Source organism: Entelurus aequoreus, linkage group LG10 (genome assembly GCF_033978785.1).
Source record: "Entelurus aequoreus isolate RoL-2023_Sb linkage group LG10, RoL_Eaeq_v1.1, whole genome shotgun sequence".
Taxonomy (NCBI): Eukaryota; Metazoa; Chordata; class Actinopteri; order Syngnathiformes; family Syngnathidae; genus Entelurus; species Entelurus aequoreus.
Genome location: NC_084740.1, coordinates 75,513,177 through 75,534,252, shown reverse-complemented (window position 1 = coordinate 75,534,252; position 21,076 = coordinate 75,513,177). Strand labels below are relative to the sequence as shown.

Sequence of the window (21,076 nt, the reverse complement as noted above, 5' to 3'; positions counted from 1 at the left end):
TGGTATGTGTCGGCCGGGGTTTGAACTCACAACCTACCCATCTCAGGGCGGACACTATAACCATTAGGCCACTGAGTAGGTTGGGCTGGGCGATATGGACGAAAAAGTATATCTCGATATATTTTTACTTAAACTCGATATTCGATATATATCTCGATATATTTTCCGGTGAAAATATTTATATAAAGATAATCATTTTTGAGCGAGATTCACTAAATTGAAGTGAATGACAACTGTACTGTAACCGGTCAGTGGCACTTTTATTAACCCAGTTAGTCAAGATGGGTATTAACAGCACAGAAAATAAACTGTTTAAAGTAGTACAGAATTACCGTATTTTTCGGACTATAAGTCGCTCCGGAGTATAAGTCGCACCTGCCGAAAATGCATAATAAAGAAGGAAAAAAACATATATAAGTCGCACTGGAGTATAAGTCGCATTTTTGGGGGAAATGTATTTGATAAAAGCCAACATCAAGAATAGACATTTGAAAGGCAATTTAAAATAAATAAAGAATAGTGAACAACAGGCTGAATAAGTGTACGTTATATGAGGCATAAATAACCAACTGAGAAGGATGTTCTTATACGTGCAAGCACGTCTTGGAAGGAGGAAGGGGAGGGGTTTAGTAGCCCATGAAGTTTTGCGAGGGAATGGAAAGCGGTGTTTGGTCATTTTAACGCAAAATAAATTATATCGATATTACGATATTTTCTTAATTTATATCTTGTTTAAAAATTCATCGATATATCTTACAAACTCCATATATCGCCCAGCCCTATTGGAGACCATTGCCCTATATGGAAAAAATGTGTCAAAGTGGCAGCCCTGCATCCATTTAATTTTTCTGTATGTGACCCTCGGTAGAAAATATTTCGGACACCACTTATATACCGGTAAGTGCTTCGTGAATGAATAATGTTACCAGTGGTTAACTTCTTATTACATTTGTATGACATTTAAGTGAGTTAAAAATGCTGGTAAAGGTTTTATGATGGTGGGAGTTTGACCCTGGAAGAGATTATTTTAGAACGTTGTGGAAAACATGGTGTTTGATCTTGGAGGATATTACCGTATTTTCCGGACTATAAATCGCAGTTTTTTTTCATAGTTTGGCCCGGGGTGCGACATATACTCAGGAGCGACTTATGTGTGAAATGATCAATCAATCAATCAATCAATTCCTTTATTGTCATTGTCATAATAACACTTAAGTCATACATGTCAACGAGATTTTGTTTGAGCTTTGTCCAGCGGCATAGAAACTGCATTAAAGTGCAGGTTGACCATAGTTCACAGTTTAGCATTGTCAGGAAGATGGCGAATAGAGGGGGCGTGGGGGTGGGAACAGTCAGATGTCTGATGGGTGTTACGTTGATGTTGCAGCAATGCAGTGTCCAGAGCACAATTATTGAGGTGGTGAAGAGTGAGGTAATGAGATGGTCCGGGGCAGCAAAGGGGCAGGTTGTTCATTTAGCAGTCTCACAGCCTGGGGATACAGACTGTGAGACATTCTGGTGGTCCTGGCGCGAATCGATCTATACCTTCTTCCAGAGGGTAGCAGGTTGAAGAGGCCATGTGCTGGGTGGTATCTGTCCTTCAGGATGTTGTGTACTCGCTTTAGGCAGCGAGTTGTGTACATGGCACTCATCTCTGGGAGTATCGTCCTTGTAATTTTCCCCGCCGCTTTAACCACTCGCTGGAGGGCCTGTTGGTTCGCTTTAGTGCAGCTAGCACTAAAGCGAACCAACCATTTGATATTTTACACATTAGCGTAAAATATCAAATAATATTATTTATCTCATTCACGTAAGAGACGAGACGTATAAGATTTCATGGGATTTAGCGATTAGGAGTGACAGATTGTTTGGTAAACGTATAGCATGTTCTATATGTTATAGTTATTTGAATGACTCTTACCATAATATGTTACGTTAACATACCAGTTGGTTATTTATGCCTCATATAACGTACACTTATTCAGCCTGTTGTTCACTATTCTTGATTTATTTGAAATTGCTTTTCAAATGTCTATTCTTGGTGTTGGCTTTTATCAAATACATTTCCCCAAAAAATGCGACTTATACTCCAGTGCGACTTATATATGTTTTTTCCTTCTTTATTATGCATTTTCGGCCGGTGCGGTTTATACTCCAGAGCGACTTATACTCCGAAAAATATGGTACATTAGAAATACATTTGATTATTTTCATTTGGTTATTTACAATCCGGGGAGGTGGAATGTGGAAGGGGGAGGGTGTTAGTCAGGGGTTGAAGTTGCCGGTGCGACTTATACTCCGGAGCGACTTATACTCCGAAAAATACGGTAGTTATCTTGTTGAAAAAAACGGCTACTGACTTTTCTCTTGGACACAGTCCGGTGCCCTCGCGTCGACGTGGTGTCCTGAACGAGGTGTTCCAGGTTGGGCTTGAAATGCTGCAAGAGCTGCGCACACATGGGGCCGTCGTCGCCTTCCAGCTGTGTAACAATCAGGAAGGAGTACTTGTACTGCAACGTCGCCGGGTTGCTTGGCTCGTCGAGCATTTCCACCACCTAAAGCCACAATGAGGGGACGACGTAAATATAAATAAAGACATGAACCCTCGACTTTGCCCATGAACTCACAATGTAATACTGCGGGAGTCGCGTGAGCTTGATGAAGAGTTTGTGCTTGGACAAGTTGCCCACGGGGTGTGTGGCCGTGTTGGACAGGTGGAGGATGTCTGTGCACACGGTGGGAAGGTGCTTCACCGACTGTCGGCAGCGCTGCTCGCCCAACCAGAATCTGTCCACGGGGGAACGAAAAGGACAACAAGTCAATTTCCACGAGCTCGAGCGAGGCGTCAGACTCACACTCCATCACTGTGGTGCTGCTGCTCCTTTGCCCAGCCAACGCCTCCGCTTAGGCCGTTACTCACTTGAGTTGTTGAAGCCACGACACGATGCGCTTCATGTCGTCGTTGACCGTCTTCTCGATGTCGTCCAGCATCGACTGATCTACAGTGAGAGGAATTTTACAACGATAGAAGCCTACGTGAAAACGCATCTGGGCGGCGTCCACTCACCTAATCCGTACAGCATGGGCTGCAGCATGCCCGAATGGAGGTCGACGAATATATGTAGGCACTCGGAGCGACCGCACGGCTCCAGTATGGGAATGACGAGTGTGGGTAGAGCGGTTTCGATGAATGCTGAAGTTGAGAGACAGTAGAAGTTATCTTCCCATCATGCTAATGTCAACATAAATTTTCTGTTTAATTTATCAATGTACGAGTGATGAGCGGTTTACAATTTGTTTTCCACTTTTTGGCACCCTTCAGTTGAGTTACCAACCAGAGAGGCGGTACCCTCCTTCAAAACCGCACTAAAACAACACGTCCAGGCAACTTCAACCCTTGACTAACACCCTCCCCCTTCCACATCCCACCTCCCCGGATTGTAAATAGCCAAATGAAAATAATCAAATGTATTTCTAATGTACCGTATTTTTCGGAGTATAAGTCGCTCCGGAGTATAAGTCGCACCGGCCAAAAATGCATAATAAAGAAGGAAAAAAACATATATAAGTCGCACTGGAGTATAAGTCGCATTTTTGGGGGAAATGTATTTGATAAAAGCCAACACCAAGAATAGACATTTGAAAGGCAATTTAAAATAAATAAAGAATAGTGAACAACAGGCTGAATAAGTGTACGTTATATGAGGCATAAATAACCAACTGAGAAGGTGCCTGGTATGTTAACGTAACATATTATGGTAAGAGTCATTCAAATAACTATAATATATAGAACAGGGGTCACCAACCTTTTTGAAAGCAAGAGCTACTTCTTGGGTACTGATTAATGCGAAGGGCTACCAGTTTGATACACACTTAAATAAATTGCCAGAAATAACCAATTTGCTCAATTTACCTTTAACTCTGTTATTAATAATTAATGATATTTACATTTAATTGAACGGTTTAAAAGAGGAGAAAACACAAAAAAAATGACTATTGAATTTTTAAACATAGTTTATCTTCAATTTCGACACTTTAAAATTCCAAATTCAACCGAAAAAAAGAAGACAAAAACTAGCTAATTCAAATCTTTTTGAAAAAATTCAAAAAATAACTTATGGAACATCATTAGTAATTTTCCTGATTACGATTAATTTCAGAATTTTGATGACATGTTTTAAATAGGTTAAAATCCAATCTACACTTTGTTAGAATATATAACAAATTGGACCAAGCGATGAGGTGGCAACTTGTCCAGGGTGTACCCCACCTTCCGCCCGATTGTAGCTGAGATAGGCTCCAGCGCCCCCGCGATCCCAAAGGAAATAAGTGGTAGAAAATGGATGGATGGATGGATGGATGGACCAAGCTATATTTCTAACAAAGACAAATCATTATTTTTTCTAGATTTTCCATAACAAAATTTTTTAAAGACATTCAAAAGACTTTGAAATAAGATCTAAATTTGATTCTACAGATTTTCTAGATTTGCCAGAATTTTTTTGAATTTTAATCATAAGTTTGAAGAAATATTTCACAAATATTCTTCGTCAAAAAAACAGAAGCTAAAATGCAGAATTAAATTAAAATGTATTTATTATTCTTTACAATGAAAAAAATAAATTTACTTGAACATTTATTTAAATTGTCAGGAAAGAAGAGGAAGGAATTTAAAAGGTAAAAAGGTATATGTGTTTAAAAATCCTAAAATCATTTTTAAGGTTGTATTTTTTCTCTAAAATTGTCTTTCTGAAAGTTGTAAGAAGCAAAGTAAAAAAAATTAATGAACTTATTTAAACAAGTGAAGACCAAGTCTTTAAAATATTTTCTTGGATTTTCAAATTCTATTTGAGTTTTGTCTCTCTTAGAATTAAAAATGTCAGGCAAAGCGAGACCAGCTTGCTAGTAAATAAATAAAATTTAAAAAAATAGAGGCAGCTCACTGGTAAGTGCTGCTATTTGAGCTATTTTTAGAACAGGCCAGCGGGCTACTCATCTGGTCCTTACGGGCTACCTGGTGCCCGCGAGCACCGCGTTGGTGACCCCTGCTTTAAACCATAACCCATCACTGTAGCTCTTGTCTCAAAGTAGGTGTACTGTCACCACCTGTCACATCACACCCTGACTTAGAGTTTTTTGCTGTTTTCCTTTGTGTAGTGTTTTAGTTCTAGTCAAGATGGGTATTAACAGCACAGAAAATAAAGTGTTTAAAGTAGTACAGAATTACCGTATTTTCGGACCATAAGTCGCTCCGGAGTATAAGTCGCACCTGCCGAAAATGCATAATAAAGAAGGAAAAAAACATATATAAGTCGCACTGGAGTATAAGTCGCATTTTTGGGGGAAATGTATTTGATAAAAGCCAACACCAAGAATAGACATTAGAAAGGCAATTTAAAATAAATAAAGAATAGTGAACAACAGGCTGAATAAGTGTACGTTATATGAGGCATAAATAACCAACTGACAATGTGCCTGGTATGTTAACGTAACATATTATGGTAAGAGTCATTCAAATAACTATAACATATAGAACATGCTATACGTTTACCAAACAATCTGTCACTCCTAATCGCTAAATCCCATGAAATATTATACGTCTAGTCTCTTACGTGAATGACATCAATGATATTATTTGATATTTTACGGTAATGTGTTAATAATTTCACACATAAGTCGCTCCTGAATATAAGTCGCACCCCCAGCCAAACTATGATAAAAACTGCGACTTATAGTCCGAAAAATACAGTATATACTTGTTCTTATGCTATCTGAACTCACTATGTTCTCTGCTCGCTGTACATATCCTACCAAGTCAGACCTACACTGTTTCAATGCCCATTTCTCTGATGATGCAATTGTTGATGACTGAAGTGCTGATATCAACCAAACCCTCCTCATCCCACTCCCCGGATTGTAAATAATGTAAATAATTCAATGTGTATACTCTGATGATTAACTTGTATTATGATGATAGTATATATTTGTACCATGAATTGATTACGTGGACCCCGACTTAAACAAGCTGAAAAACTTATTGGGGTGTTACCATTTAGTGGGCAATTGTACGGAATATGTACTGTACTGTGCAATCTACTAATAAAAGTTTCAATCAATCAAAAAAAAACAAATAAGACAGCTTTCGAATGTTTCCTGTGACACTTTGTGCAGCGATAGGACGGGTGTGCAGCAAAATCTTCTTACATATCGTCGAGAGTTTGAATAAAGACGCATTTATAATTTTCCCAGCCCACATTGCACCGTTACAGTGCACTTGCATTGGAATGATAAAAAGTAGTCAAACCAGCAAATGGAGCTGCACCTTCAGCGTTGGAGCGAAACAGTCTGGCATTTCCTCTAAAGCCGCCATTATTCCAGTCAATGATCTGCAGGCTATCAACACCCTCTCGTCCTGTTAGAAGCTATTATTAAAAGTTGCGCAACCCGTTTTTGGCACCCGTCCGTTGAGTTATAGACAGTAATATGTAAGAATGGGTATCGTTTAGGGCTGTAGCTATCAATTATTTTAGTAATCGAATTAGATTTCATGTTATTTAGCAATTAGGAGTGACAGATTGTTTGGTAAACGTATAGCATGTTCTATATGTTATAGTTATCTGAATGACTCTTACCATAATATGTTACGTTAACATACCAGGCACGTTCTCAGTTGGTTATTTATGCCTCATATAATGTACACTTATTCAGCCTGTTGTTCACTATTCTTTATTTATTTTAAATTGTCTTTCAAATGTCTATTCTTGGTGTTGGATTTTATCAAATAAATTTCCCCCAAAAATGCGACTTATACTCCAGTGCGACGTATATATGTTTTTTTTCTTCTTTATTGTGCATTTTCGGCCGGTGCGACGTATACTCCGGAGCGACTCATAGTCCGAAAAATACGGTATCTATCGTTTAGTTGGTTCGATTAATCGGATAAAACCCACTTTATGGCCCCAATGCGCATTTCAGTGAAATATAACACATAACAAACAAATATAAACAAAAAAAACCACCAGCGGAAAGCGATAACTGATCAAATGAAAAAAAACAAGCAAACCGGACAGTTAAAAAAAAAAAATTAATAAAAAATTAAAAAATTATATATATATATATATTTTTTTTAAATTAAAAAAAAGTTATATATATATATATATACGTATATGTAAACATATATGTACATATTATATTAATGTAATAGATATTGGATAGTAAGAGTATGTTAAAGTTCAACCTCTACCTTGTTTAGTTCCTTGATGACCTTCTTAAAGTTGTATAATCATTCAGAAATATCAAGCAGCTAAAATGCGCCAAAGTGTGGAGAGTGTTTTGCATTTTTTGCATCATGCATTGTAATGAATTCAAATTCTAAAAAAATATTTTTTGTATGGTGCTTGGACCTTTTTGTTTTAGAATATCCACAAAAATCAGTGAGCAGATTGTGTTATGTGTGACCATATGCGTTGGCTGCATGTTCTTTTTGCCGCATGACTAGGGAAGGTTTTTGATTGGGTCATATACGTCACTTCAGCGCGCAATTCATGGTCATTACCTAATTTACTCACGTTGTTCACAAGATGGCAGGAAATTTGCAGCAATCAGATTGTCAGATAAATAAATGTATGTGACAACACCCCACACAGGCCAGATCCCTTATTTATTACTTCATGACAACTCACAAATTGAAGATGCCCGCGGGCCGTACTTTGGACACCACTGATTTAGGGCTATGCGCAATTATATTTGCGCATTCCTTGGAATCTTACGTATGTGCAGATGCAGGAAATACATGACTTCCTATAGGGGTCACGTCTCACCAGAACACTACAAATGGAGCTGCACCGGCGAGGTTGGATGTCATCTTTCTGTGTAATAATATCGACACTCTCGCCCTGTTGTGATGAAAGCCCTTGTCGCTGTCCCGACAGGTATTTTATATGTTGTGCATTTTATTGTCTGATTGTAAGATTTTGGGTCGATTAGCCACAATATTCCACTAAGCTTGGTTCTGTGTAAAAAGCACAAGCGAGTAAGTGCCGAATCAATGCTTATGACACTAGAGTAGCAATTTTGCAAGATTACTGCGTGAAAGAGACTGTCGTCATTCCTGTTTCACACCCAGTTTGGCAAACACATAAAGGATTCACGATTCTAAATAGAGATGTCCGATAATATCGGTCTGCCGATATTATCGGCCGATAAATGCGTTAAAATGTAATATCGGAAATTATCGGTATCGTTTTTTTTATTATCAGTATCGTTTTTATTTTTATTTTTATTTTTTTATTAAATCCACATAAAAAACACAAGATACACTTACAATTAGTGCACCAACCCAGAAAACCTCCCTCCCCCATTTACACTCATTCACACAAAAGGGTTGTTTCTTTCTGTTATTAATATTCTGCTTCCTACATTATATATCAATATATATCACTACAGTCTGCAAGGGATACAGTCCGTAAGCACACATGATTGTGCGTGCTGCTGGTCCACTAATAATACTAACCTTTAACAGTTAATTTTACAAATTTTCATTAATTACTAGTTTCTATGTAACTGTTTTTATATTGTTTTACTTTGTTTTTTATTCAAGAAAATGTTTTTAATTTATTTATCTTATTTTATTTGATTCATTTTTAAAAAAAAGTACCTTATCTTCACCATACCTGGTTGTCCAAATTAGGCATAATAATGTGTTAATTCCACGACTGTATATATCGGTTGATATCGGTATCGGTTGATATCGGTATCGGTAATTAAAGAGTTGGACAATATCAGCATATCGGATATCGGCAAAAAGCCATTATCGGACATCCCTAATTCTAAACCATAGAAAACTGGACTGTACTATCAGGTGCTAACTCCCACGTGGAACAACCTTTGTGAGGTTTTTGCCTCGCTGTCTTTACAGTGTTTCCCACACATTCATTTATTTGTGGCGGCCCGCCACGAAAGAATTACGTCCGCCACAAATAAAAAAAAATTAAAAAATATCTATATATATTTTTTTTGTCCTGTCCAGCTTCTCAGGCAAATCATATAGCTGATGTAGATGCCCATATAGGCTGTTCAGATTTACTTTACAAAAGAGAAGTGTAGGATACTTCTCTTGTTGCCTTATTTGTATTTGACCACTACTGTTTTCTGTTTATTTGTTACTGACTGTGGCAGGACACCTCTGCCTCTGTTTCACTTTATGTTGCTGGTAAATAATATGGTTGTAGTAGTAGGCTAAAGTTCAATTATTTAGTATGCACTAATTAAAGGGGCAGAGCTTTAAGAGACATTTTAGCTTTTATATTTTATAAGATATATTTTTTGTAAGAACCACAATTAATAAATATATTTCAGTGAATAACTTATTGTTCAAATCTGTATATAAATATGTACATAAAGTGTTGTAATTATTTTGTAAAATGGATGGATGGATGGATGGACGTTTAAAACAAAACTGTTATTATTAATTAGTAAAAATACATTTTTTGGGGCTTTTTAGAGAAAATCATATCATTGTAGTAAATTATGCAAATTCCTCGATGATGTCATGGTGACCACGCCCATAGCCACACCCCCGCCGCCACAGGTATCTTGGCAGTTTATGGGAAACACTGCTTTATGATAAGAAACCAGAGTGAATACTTACAGCTGTCGCTGGGATTGTTTCCCTTCAGAATGGCCTTTAATTCCTGTAACTTCTGGTTGGATCGGGCGTGAACGCTGTCAATCAAAAGCTTTTCCACAGACAGGTGGTCGATCTAAATATGGAGGGAGCCAATCAGGATTAATTCAACATTTTCTCACGCACAAAAGTAATGCAACATACGGTACCTTCATTGCTCTCTCCATTAATTTGGAGTCGCACGCAGGGAGAGGGGGCTCATGGGAGATCTGCAGCGGCTTCGATCCATCTGATTCGTCGATCTTGATGGTGACTTTATGCACAGAGGCTGTACCTGTTTTTCTGCCTAGGACCTGTTGACTGTAAAAAAAACAAAAAAAACCCAACAAAAACATTAACTTCTACAGCCACAAAATAAAAGTAACAGTCCGATCAGGGTTTGATGTTGCAGATTCCCATTATCCAAAAGCGAGATTGGTCGGTACTAGGGATGTCCGATAATGGCTTTTTGCCGATATCCGATATGCCAATATTGTCCAACTCTTTAATTACCGATACCGATATCAACCGATACCGATATCAACCGATATATACAGTCGTGGAATTAACACATTACAATGCCTAATTTGGACAACCAGGTATGGTGAAGATAAGGTACTTTTAAAAAAAATGAATCAAATAAAATAAGATAAATAAATTAAAAACATTTTCTTGAATAAAAAAGAAAGTAAAACAATATAAAAACAGTTACATAGAAACTAGTAATTAATGAAAATTTGTAAAATTAACTGTTAAAGGTTAGTATTATTAGTGGACCAGCAGCACGCACAATCATGTGTGCTTACGGACTGTATCCCTTGCAGACTGTATTGATATATATTGATATATAATGTAGGAAGCAGAATATTAATAACAGAAAGAAACAACCCTTTTGTGTGAATGAGTGTAAATGGGGGAGGGAGGTTTTTTGGGTTGGTGCACTAATTGTAAGTGTATCTTGTGTTTTTTATGTGGATTTAATTAAAAACAAAAACAAAAAAAAAACGATACTGATAATAAAAAAACGATTCCGATAATTTCCGATATTACATTTTAACGCATTTATCGGCCGATAATACCGGCAGACCGATATTATCGGACATCTCTAGTCGGTACTAGAGATGTCACTCTTTTGTCTTCACCTTCATTGTCCATTCGTGTTTGGTGACTTTATATACTCTGGACAAGAGATGTCCGATAATGGCTTTTTTGCCGATATCCGATATTGTCCAACTCTTAATTACCGATACCGATATATACAGTCGTGGAATTAACACATTATTATTCCTAATTTTGTGTGATGCCACGCTGGATGCATTAAACAATGTAACAGGGGCGTATGGGGTAGCGGGGGGTGTATATTGTAGCGTCCCGGAAGAGTTAGTGCTGCAAGGGGTTCTGGGTCCCGCGGGCCAGATCCAGCTTGCAAATGAATTATTTATGGCCCCCGGGATGATATTTGATTAGTAGGGATGTCCGATAATGGCTTTTTGCCGATATCCGATATTGTCCAACTCTTTAATTACAGATACCGATATCAACCGATACCGATATCAACCGATATATACAGTCGTGGAATTAACACATTATTATGCCTAATTTGGACAATCAGGTATGGTGAAGATAAGGTACTTTAAAAAAATAAAATAATTTAAAAAAATAAGATAAATAAATTAAAAACATTTTCTTCAATAAAAAAGAAAGTAAAACAATATAAAAACAGTTACATAGAAACTAGTAATGAATGAAAATGAGTAACATTAAGTGTTAAAGGTTAGTATTATTAGTGGAGCAGCAGCACGCACAATCATGTGTGCTTACGGACTGTATCCCTTGCAGACTGTATTGATATATATTGATATATAATGTAGGAAGCAGAATATTAATAACAGAAAGAAACAACCCTTTTGTGTGAATGAGTGTAAATGAGTGTAAAAAAAAACAAAACAAAAAACCAAAAAAACAAAACAAAACGATACCGATAATAAAAAAAACGATACCGATAATTTCCGATATTACATTTTAACGCATTTATCGGCCGATAATATCGGATATTATCGGACATCTCTATTGATTAGTATTAGAATTGGCCCGCAGGCCACAGGCGCCTGCTGCTGTTTTGCACGCACCAATACTCCATCAGTGTTGGCGCTAAGAATTTTCAAAATGGGGTTCCAAGGACCCACGTTTAACCACGTTAAACCCAGATTCCGAACTAACAAAGGTCTTAACTCATTCTCTTTCTATGCCACATCAATGTGGAATGCCCTCCCAACAGGTATAAAAGAAAGGGCATCTCTATCCTCCTTCAAAACCGCAATAAAAGTTCACCTCCAGGCAGCTACAACCCTAAACTAACACCCTCCCCGGATTGTTAATAATCAAATGTAAACAATCAAATGCAGATACTTTTTCTTATGCCTTCTGATCTCTCTCTCTCTCTCTCTCTCTGCCCACTACTTGCTGTACATATCCTACCAAGTCAGACCTACACTGTTCCAATGTCCATTTCTCTGTTCTCAATTGTTGATGACTGATGATAACAACCAAACCTAACCCCCCCCAGATTGTAAATAATGTAAATAATTCAATGTGATTATCTTGTGTGATGACTGTATTATGATGATAGTATATATCTGATAGTATATATCTGTATCATGAATCAATTTAAGTGGACCCCGACCTAAACAAGTTGAAAAACTTATTTGGGTGTTACCATTTAGTGGTCAATTGTACGGAATATGTACTGCACTGTGCAACCTACTAATAAAAGTCTCAATCAATCAAAAAATCAATCAAGTCATAAAAATGGGGTCCCACAGTAAATTTTTGGGGTCCCACTTTTTGGTAACCGTTTTGAAAACAAATAATAAATATGCATTATCCTGTTATATCTCACATTCTAAATTGTGTTTTGGAAAAAGTTTGTCATAAACATTATTAAATACATTTTAAAAAATCATAAAAAAGAAAACACATTTTTATGCTTATGTAAATGTATTCAGTTATAAACATTCATTCACTTTCTTCTTTCCTTTAGGGATCTAAACTTTACCGCTGCCGGTATTTTTTTCTATATTTTTATTGTAATATTCTCAGAATGTGTTTGTTCTATTTTTGGCCAAAGTAAGACAAAGAAAACAATCTGAAGTTGACTTTATTTTTTAGTTTTAATGCCATGATTTTAATAGTCCGGCCCACGTGTGCGCAGATTTTTCTCCATGCGGCCAATGAGCTAAAATGAGTTTGACACCCCTGCATTATCATTTCTATACCAAATAATACATAGTGATTAGGGATGTCTGATAATGGCTTTTTGCCGATATCCGATATTCCGATATTGTCCAACTCTTTAATTACCGATATCAACCGATACCGATATCAACCGATATATGCAGTCGTGGAATTAACACATTATTATGCCTAATTTGGACAACAATGTATGGTGAAGATAAGGTACTTTTTAAAAATAATAATAAAATAAGATAACTAAATTAAAAACATTTTCTTGAATAAAAAAGAAAGTAAAACAATATAAAAACAGTTACATAGAAACTAGTAATTAATGAAAATGAGTAAAATTAACTGTTAAAGGTTAGTACTATTAGTGGAGCAGCAGCACGCACAATCATGTGTGCTTACGGACTGTATCCCTTGCAGACTGTCTTGATATATATTGATATATAATGTAGGAACCAGAATATTAATAACAGAAAGAAATGGGGGGAGGGAGGTTTTTTGGGTTGGTGCACTAATTGTAAGTGTATCTTGTGTTTTTTATGTTGATTTAATAAAAAAAAACCAAAAAAAACCAAAAAAAAAACCATACAGATAATAAAAAAACCCGATACCGATAATTTCCGATATTACATTTTAACGCATTTATCGGACATCCCTAATAGTGATATATATTGTTATCGCAGGAGGCTGTAATTTATATCTCGATATAGATTTTAGGCCTAATTTAGTCAATGAAGTCAAATTATTATTTTTTTAAAATGCAGAAATCCCCTGACATTTTGTCAGCGTACATGTGGTGACTCTTCTGCACAGTAAAATGCACACATTCATGCCTGCTCTTGAATTAAAAGGCTTACTTCCAGACAGTGAGGATGAGGTACTTTGCGGGCATGTATTTCTCCTCCTGCACCAGGTCTCCCCAACGCTCTCTGATGAGCATCAGGGTCTGCGAGTGGAGCACCTCCAGCTGCAGCGAGAGACAGAAGGAGTCTGGAGGCAACGCAGTTAAGGATTTGAGGACCAAGCAGCTGGTTGACGACGGCAATGAAGTATCACGCATGCACGCACACACATTTTGCATCGACATTCAAAGCATGTGTCTTTTGTCACTGCGCTGGTGAACAAATAAATAAATAAGAGGGATATTTGTGGCCCACACAAACTGCTCTTTGGTGTAATTAGCTCCACTGTGACTGCTGCTGCGGGGGGAAGAGCACAGATGCCATAATTAGCATTCAGTGGTATACTCATTCAAACTAAATAGAAGGATTTTTCTCACTTTCTCACTCATTACAAGAAGAAGGCTAATCATGCACATGAACAAGACAGTCGACCCCTCCTAACCATAAAATTAAGCTTGCTATATTTTTGTAAGCCTGAGACAAAAACGAATGCATATGTACAAATACTGTAAACCAGTGTTTCTTAAACATAGAGCCCATTGTTGGGCCGCAAAAAATACTTGTTTCACTGCTGTGGTCCGTATTCAGTTGTGATACACTTTTCTACCACTCGTGGCAGTAATGACCAGTGTTGGGTTGGTTACTGAAAACAACTAGTTACAGTTACTAGTTACTTTATTTCAAAAGTAACTCAGTTACTAACTCAGTTACTTACACCAAAAAGTAATGCGTTACTGTGAAAAGTAACTATTTAGTTACTTCTTTTCCCCCCCCTTTTTTTAAGGCTCCCATTAATGCCCTTTTAGCCTTCATTTCAGTACTGTTATTGCACTGGAGAATAATACAATCTGTTGATCAACTTGACATGCATTTGCATCACTGAACTCAGAAAGCAATGTGGTCTACATACAACACACAAGCAATGTGGTCTACATACAACACACAAGCAATGTGGTCTACATACAACACACAAAGACAAAGATATGTTTCAAAGGGCCAATTTATTCCAGGCCAGAAAAAATTGACAAAACTATTTTAAATAGCTGCAACATAATGGCACTTTAACTTTAACTCTAAGTAGATAGGATCTTTGATCCAAGACACAACCTACATTTAACTAAAATGTTATTTTCTTTGTGCTCGACAAAAGAAAAGTATTGAGAATGTCTCCATGTTAAAAAACTCGACTTCTGGCTTCGCCATGATGTCTTGTTAGTTGTTATGAGAGTAGCGTATGTGTGTGTGGCCCTTTAAGATATGACAGCATGAGAGGTAAATGACGTCAGTGAGTGAGTGGGCGAGAGAGGTGAGGGAGCGGCGACAGTGAGTGCGTGTAGGTGCTCTAGTTTGGTGGATGGCTGCGTGCAATAAAGTCACAAAGTTGCAACAAACCGCCGGGCTCGTCATTCACCCTCAGCTGTAAAGACCCTCTTCCGGGTAAAGTGAAGGTTGTTAGACCCGAAGTACGGCTCTGGAGGAACGTCTCCCCTGCGGGGAGGCGTGCTTTCTGTGGGTGGGGGAAAGCACGCCTCTTCTTTTCCACCGGAGCGCTCCAATAAAACACACTCAGATCTTCAGTTTCTAGCCGATACTACATACAAATAACGTAAAATAACGCAGTAACGCATCATGCAGTAACGGTAACTGAGTTACTGTATATAAAAAAAATAACGCGTTAGATTACTAGTTACCGCCAAAACTAACGGCGTTACAGTAACGCGTTACTTAGTAACGCGTTAGTCCCAACACTGATAATGACAATCTTAAAATAAATCTGATGCTTATGTCAAAGAGGTTTCTTAAGCACAAAAAATATAACTATAGTGGTAAAGCTGTTTCCATTTGCGCACTCATTTTATTGACGGTTTTGTTAAGAAACATATTTATGGTTTAGTTTATTTATTTTAGCACAAAAAAAATTTTTTGGTCAGTTATTTATGAGTCCCTTCTTATGCAGTATATTTGAATATTACTTATTTTTCGAATCAGCTTGACCAAAGCCTGGGGTTTATGTGTTAATAAATAATATTTTTTGTGATTGACACATTGATTCATATCATTTGACAAGGTTGTAAACTGTAAGTAGGATATATATAATCATCGAATATGATTAAAATGTAGAGTAAGATTACTAATTCAAAGTTACAATTTGAGTGGGCTCCGGGCCCCTCGGTAGTGGAAAAGATGGGCCCCCGAGGTCAAAAAGGTTAAGAACCTAGGGCTGGGCGATATATCGATATACTCTCTGTGCGATATAGAAAATGACTACATCGTGATATTTAAGGCTGAAACGACGCGTCGACGTAGTCGACGTCATCGGTTATGTAAATACGTCGACGCCGTTTTTGTGCGTCGACGCGTCGCATAATTACGTCACACTACCGTCATGGCGGAGCGCAAAGCAGACTGTGCGAGCGAGGGGAAAAACGCACGCCAAAAGTCGTCAAAAGTGTGGGAGTATTTCAATACACAGCCTAAAAATGTTGTTGTATGCACAGTGTCGAGCGTAAATGGCCTATCATAGCAGCACAACGGCTATGAACGAACATTTGAAAAGAAAACCATCAACCATCAACTAGTCAACCGTCCGCGTTAGCATACGTTGTCATCATTACACAAAAACATGAATGTGTCATTTGTATCTGCTAGGGGTGTAACGTTATGTGTTTTGTATTGAACCGTTTCGGTACGGGGCTTTCGGTTCGGTACGGGGGTGTACCGAACGAGTTTCTAAGCTAAAGCTAACTTTAGCTGCAAAGGCTTAACAAGTTGCTTTGCTCCTTCTGCGGCTGCCTCTGTCTCAGCACGCAGCATTGTCCCACCCATACAACCATCTGATTGGTACACACGCAGCATTGTCCCACCCATACAACCATCTGATTGGTACACACGCAGCATTGTCCCACCCACACAACCATCTGATTGGTACACACGAAGCATTATCAGCCAATCAGCAGTGCGTATTCAGAGCGCATGTAGTCAGCGCTTCAGCGTGGAGCAGATAGGTGTTTAGCAGGTGAGCATCAGGCAGCGGACTCTCCCCAAATGATAATAAACACCTCCCAGTCAACTACTAGTAACATCACTATGAGCCCGTTGACCTACTAGAAACTTAAACTGCAGCTCAGCTCACTCGCAGTCCTGGCTTGAGGTGAAGGCTAATTACCTCTCAGTTCCAGCCACATCGACCCCTTCTGAGCGCCTATTTTCAGCTGCTGGGAATATTGTAAACAAGAAAAGAAGCAAAGCAAGTAGACATGCTAACCTTTCTTCATTACAACTGTTAGTCACTCACTGGAATGAGTAGAATTGGTTATTGTGTACTGTGTTGGACTGGATGTTTATTTTGCACATTTTAAAAGCAATACTTAATGTTTACAGTGCTCCAGAATATTTAGATTGGCACTTTTTTGTATTGATGTTTATCTTTATTTTTGCACATTTTAGCAAATAAGCAATACTTTCACTTTTGTTGAAATGTTTACACTTTTGTTACAGAATATTTAGTTTTGCACTTTTTTGTATTGGATGTTTATCTTTATTTTTGCACATTTTAAAGCAAAATAAGCAATACTTTTACTTTTGAAATGCTTATACTATTGCAGAATATTAAGATTTGCACTGGATGTTTACTTTTATATTCGCACATTAAAAAGCAAATAAGCTACTTTTAATTTTGTTAAATGTTAAAAGTTTTAAATGTTTACATTGTTACAGAATATTTTGTCATGTTGTTGTCAATGTTGACTGAGTGGCCATACTTTTTTTTTTTGTAAATAAAAGCCATGCCTTTTGAAAAAACTGGCCTACTTTTATTTTTTCATCTTCATTTTAAATAAAATAAAATAAAAAATAATCGGTAAAAGGAAAAATAATCCATAGATGAATCGAAAAAATAATCTATAGATTAACCGATTAATCGAAAAAAATAATCTATAGATTAATCGATAGAAAAATAATCGTTAGCTGCAGCCTTAGTGATATTCGAATATATGTTCTCACGCAGTTGCTTTTAGATGTGGGCATTACAATACAGGCGTTTCTCCCTCTTTCCTGTCTCTCCTTCTCACAGAGACATAAAAACAAGCGCACCTTCTTACATACGTCACACGCCCTCCCCGAGCAGAGCGGTACCTACATGGGTAACATTAGCTGTGATGCTAGCGGAGCGGTGCGAGTGGTAATACGAGAGAAAGACGGTGCGGATCTGGTAACAAATTGGGAATAATTAATTCCCAAGAAAAACAGCACGGGGTCCATCGTCTGGCGGTGGTTTGGCTTCAAGCGGGAATATGCTGAACAATTATGCGGCAAAAGCGTTGCTACAGAAAGTAGCAGCACTGCTCATTTGTAGCATCATTTGAAAAGTCACCCGCTAGAGAATGAAGAGTGCTTGAAACTGCATGTCAACATCTCCGTTCGGTGCCACACCCACAAAATGCCCAAGCAACAATTTTTATATCAACACTGTATGAAAAAAAAGTCAACAACAGAATGAAGGACATATACTATTTGATTTCCTATTATACAGCTCATTTTTATTTGACAGTTATTGAAATATCTTCTGTGACATCTTGCACAAAAGTGCACTTTGTTTTTAACTATTGTAGTGGCGTTCTGTACAAAAAGTGCACTTTAATTTAGTGTTGTTTTGATATGTCGTCTTAGTGACATCATGCACAAAAGTGCACTAATAGCTTGTTTTAAAATGTCTCTGACAATCTTGCACTTTCTGTTTTGGAAATGACATGAATGTTTGTGCCACTGCCTAATAACTGTTTAATAAATACACTTTTGGTCAATTGACTTAGTTGTGATTTCCCTCTCTGCATGAAAGTTGAAAATGAGCATATATTAATGCAGTATGAAGAATAATGTGTTTATGTAGACAAATAGAATTATCATACTGCTGTGATTATATGCATCAAGTGTTCATTCAAGGCTAAGGCAAAATATCGGGATATACAGTATATCGTGTATCATGACATGTTCCAAAAATATCGAGATATTAATAAAAGGCCATATCGCCCAGCCTTATAAGAACCCCTGCTGTAAATGACAATTTCCTATAGTCATATGTGGTCTACAAAAGCACAACCACCCTTTCTCCCCGCCCACTGGTTTCTAATTAGCAGCAGGTCAAAAACAATAGCATGAACATCTGTGGCTGTAGGCAACCTCCTGATGTATTTCAGTGTTTCCTATAAACTGCCAAGATAACTGTGGCGGTGGGGGCGTGGTTATGGGCGTGGCTATGGGCGTGGTCACCATGACATCATCGTATAATTTGCATAATTTACTACAATGATTTGATTTTCTCTAAAAAGGCTAAAAAAATGCATACTTACTAATTAATAATAACAGTTTTGTTTTAAATGTCCATCCATCCATCCATTTTACAATATAATTACAACACTTTATGTACATATTTATATACAGATTTGAACAATAAGTTATTCACTGAAATATATTTATTAATTGTGGTTCTTACAAAAAATACATCTTATAAAATATAAAAGCTAAAATGTCTCAAAGCTCTGCCCCTTTAATTAGTGCATACTAAATAATTTAACTTTAGCCTACTACTACAACCATATTATTTACCAGCAACATAAAGTGAAACAGAGGCAGAGGTGTCCTGCCACAATCAGTAACAAATAAACAGAAAACAGTAGTGGTGGTAGATAGACACAGAGCTTCATCAAACATCTGATCCACTGAACAAAAATCTTGAACTTTAGACTGCCATCAGTTTTACTCCCTACACTTAACCATGTGTTTCCTACTGCCTGCAGACTTTGCACCCTTTGTTATATACACATGTTGTGTTTGTAATATAAATACATTTAATAAAGTCAAATACAAATAAGGCAACAAGAGAAGTATCCTACACTTCTCTTTTGTAAAGTAAATCTGAACAGCCGATATGGGCATCTACATCAACTATATGATTTGCCTGAGAAGCTGGAGACGACAAAAAAAAAATAAAAAAATAAAAATAAAATAAAATAATTCTTTTTTATTTGTGGCGGACATAATCATTTCGTGGCGGGCCGCCACAAATAAATGAATGTGTGGGAAACCCTGTATTTTGTTATTAACTCTACCAGATGTCACCAGCTGTATTTAAAGTATGCAGCATTCAGAAGCGTCATCTACCTTTGATTGCGCTTCAAAATGTTGCTGTCTTTGCCAACATTACATTTTAACAAAGTAAAAAGGTCGAAGCAAGGACACAAAATTAACTTTTTCGTCAATACTTTTAATTCTTTATACTCATATTCGTAAGAACGTCTATAAACGTATGTAAGGGATCATTTTGCCACCCATTGCTGTCACAATGCGTTCCTGTGACTCCTTGGAATGTCCCGACATTGTGTCATGTACGACTGCAACCGCAAGAAGCTCTCCTGTGTTGTACTAATCAATTGAGTGATCAAACAACAGTTGAAGTCTTTCGTATCCTCTTTGATAGCGCTGGCGTGTTTAAATGTATACATACGTACAATTCTAATCTGGCTAATGTGAGCAAGCTACTACTGTATGAACACAATTTGTTGTAAGTTACACATATTATATTCACATTGGTGTAATCAGTCACCCGCATCTTCGACAGTTTTACGTATCATTATAGCGACTACCTTTTCAAGCGGCGTGGAGCTGATATTTTTTCGCTGATAACAGACTGATATCCGATATCAATATCGGACTGGAATATCCCTATAAATGACAATGTAGTCAAATTCCTTTGCATGCACTCCACCCCATTATTTTAAAAAATTAAGTATATAATTTTTTTATTTTTTTCCGGAAAGAACAGCTAAGCTGCAATTATTGCTAACATTCAATTAAAGGCCTACTGAAAGCCACTACTACCGACCACGCAGTCTGATAGTTTATATATCAATGATGAAATCTTAACATTGCAACACATGCCAATACGGCCGGGTTAACTTATAAAGTGACATTTTAAATTTCCCGCTAAACTTCCGGTTTCGAAACGCCTCTGAGGATGACGTATGCGCGTGACGTCAATCATTGAAACGGAAGTATTCTGACACCATTGAAGTCAATACGAAATAGCTCTGTTTTCATGTCATTATTCCACAGTATTCTGGACATCTGTGTTGGTGAATCTGTTGCAATTTGTTCATTGCATTATGGAGAAAGAAGCTGAGCAAGCAAAGAAGAAAGTTGTCGGTGCGAAGCGTCTATTTTGCGAGGAAAGTCAGCAGCAACACGTACACAGCCGGCGCTTCTTTGTTTACAT

At 37.3% G+C, this 21,076-nt stretch overlaps 1 protein-coding gene across 2 annotated transcripts in view; it reads right to left on the bottom strand.

The window, feature by feature from the left end:
• Nucleotides 1–21,076, bottom strand: part of med14 (mediator complex subunit 14) — a 69,902-nt gene that overhangs the window by 37,396 nt on the left and 11,430 nt on the right. For both annotated transcript variants that reach the window (XM_062061706.1, XM_062061707.1), the window contains exons 8-14: nt 13,762–13,894; nt 9,835–9,985; nt 9,650–9,761; nt 3,068–3,193; nt 2,921–2,999; nt 2,628–2,787; nt 2,361–2,555 (exon numbers count right to left, since the gene is read on the bottom strand). In XM_062061706.1, coding sequence (XP_061917690.1) covers nt 2,361–2,555; nt 2,628–2,787; nt 2,921–2,999; nt 3,068–3,193; nt 9,650–9,761; nt 9,835–9,985; nt 13,762–13,894 — 956 coding nt within the window. The remainder of the gene's footprint in view (nt 1–2,360; nt 2,556–2,627; nt 2,788–2,920; nt 3,000–3,067; nt 3,194–9,649; nt 9,762–9,834; nt 9,986–13,761; nt 13,895–21,076) is intronic.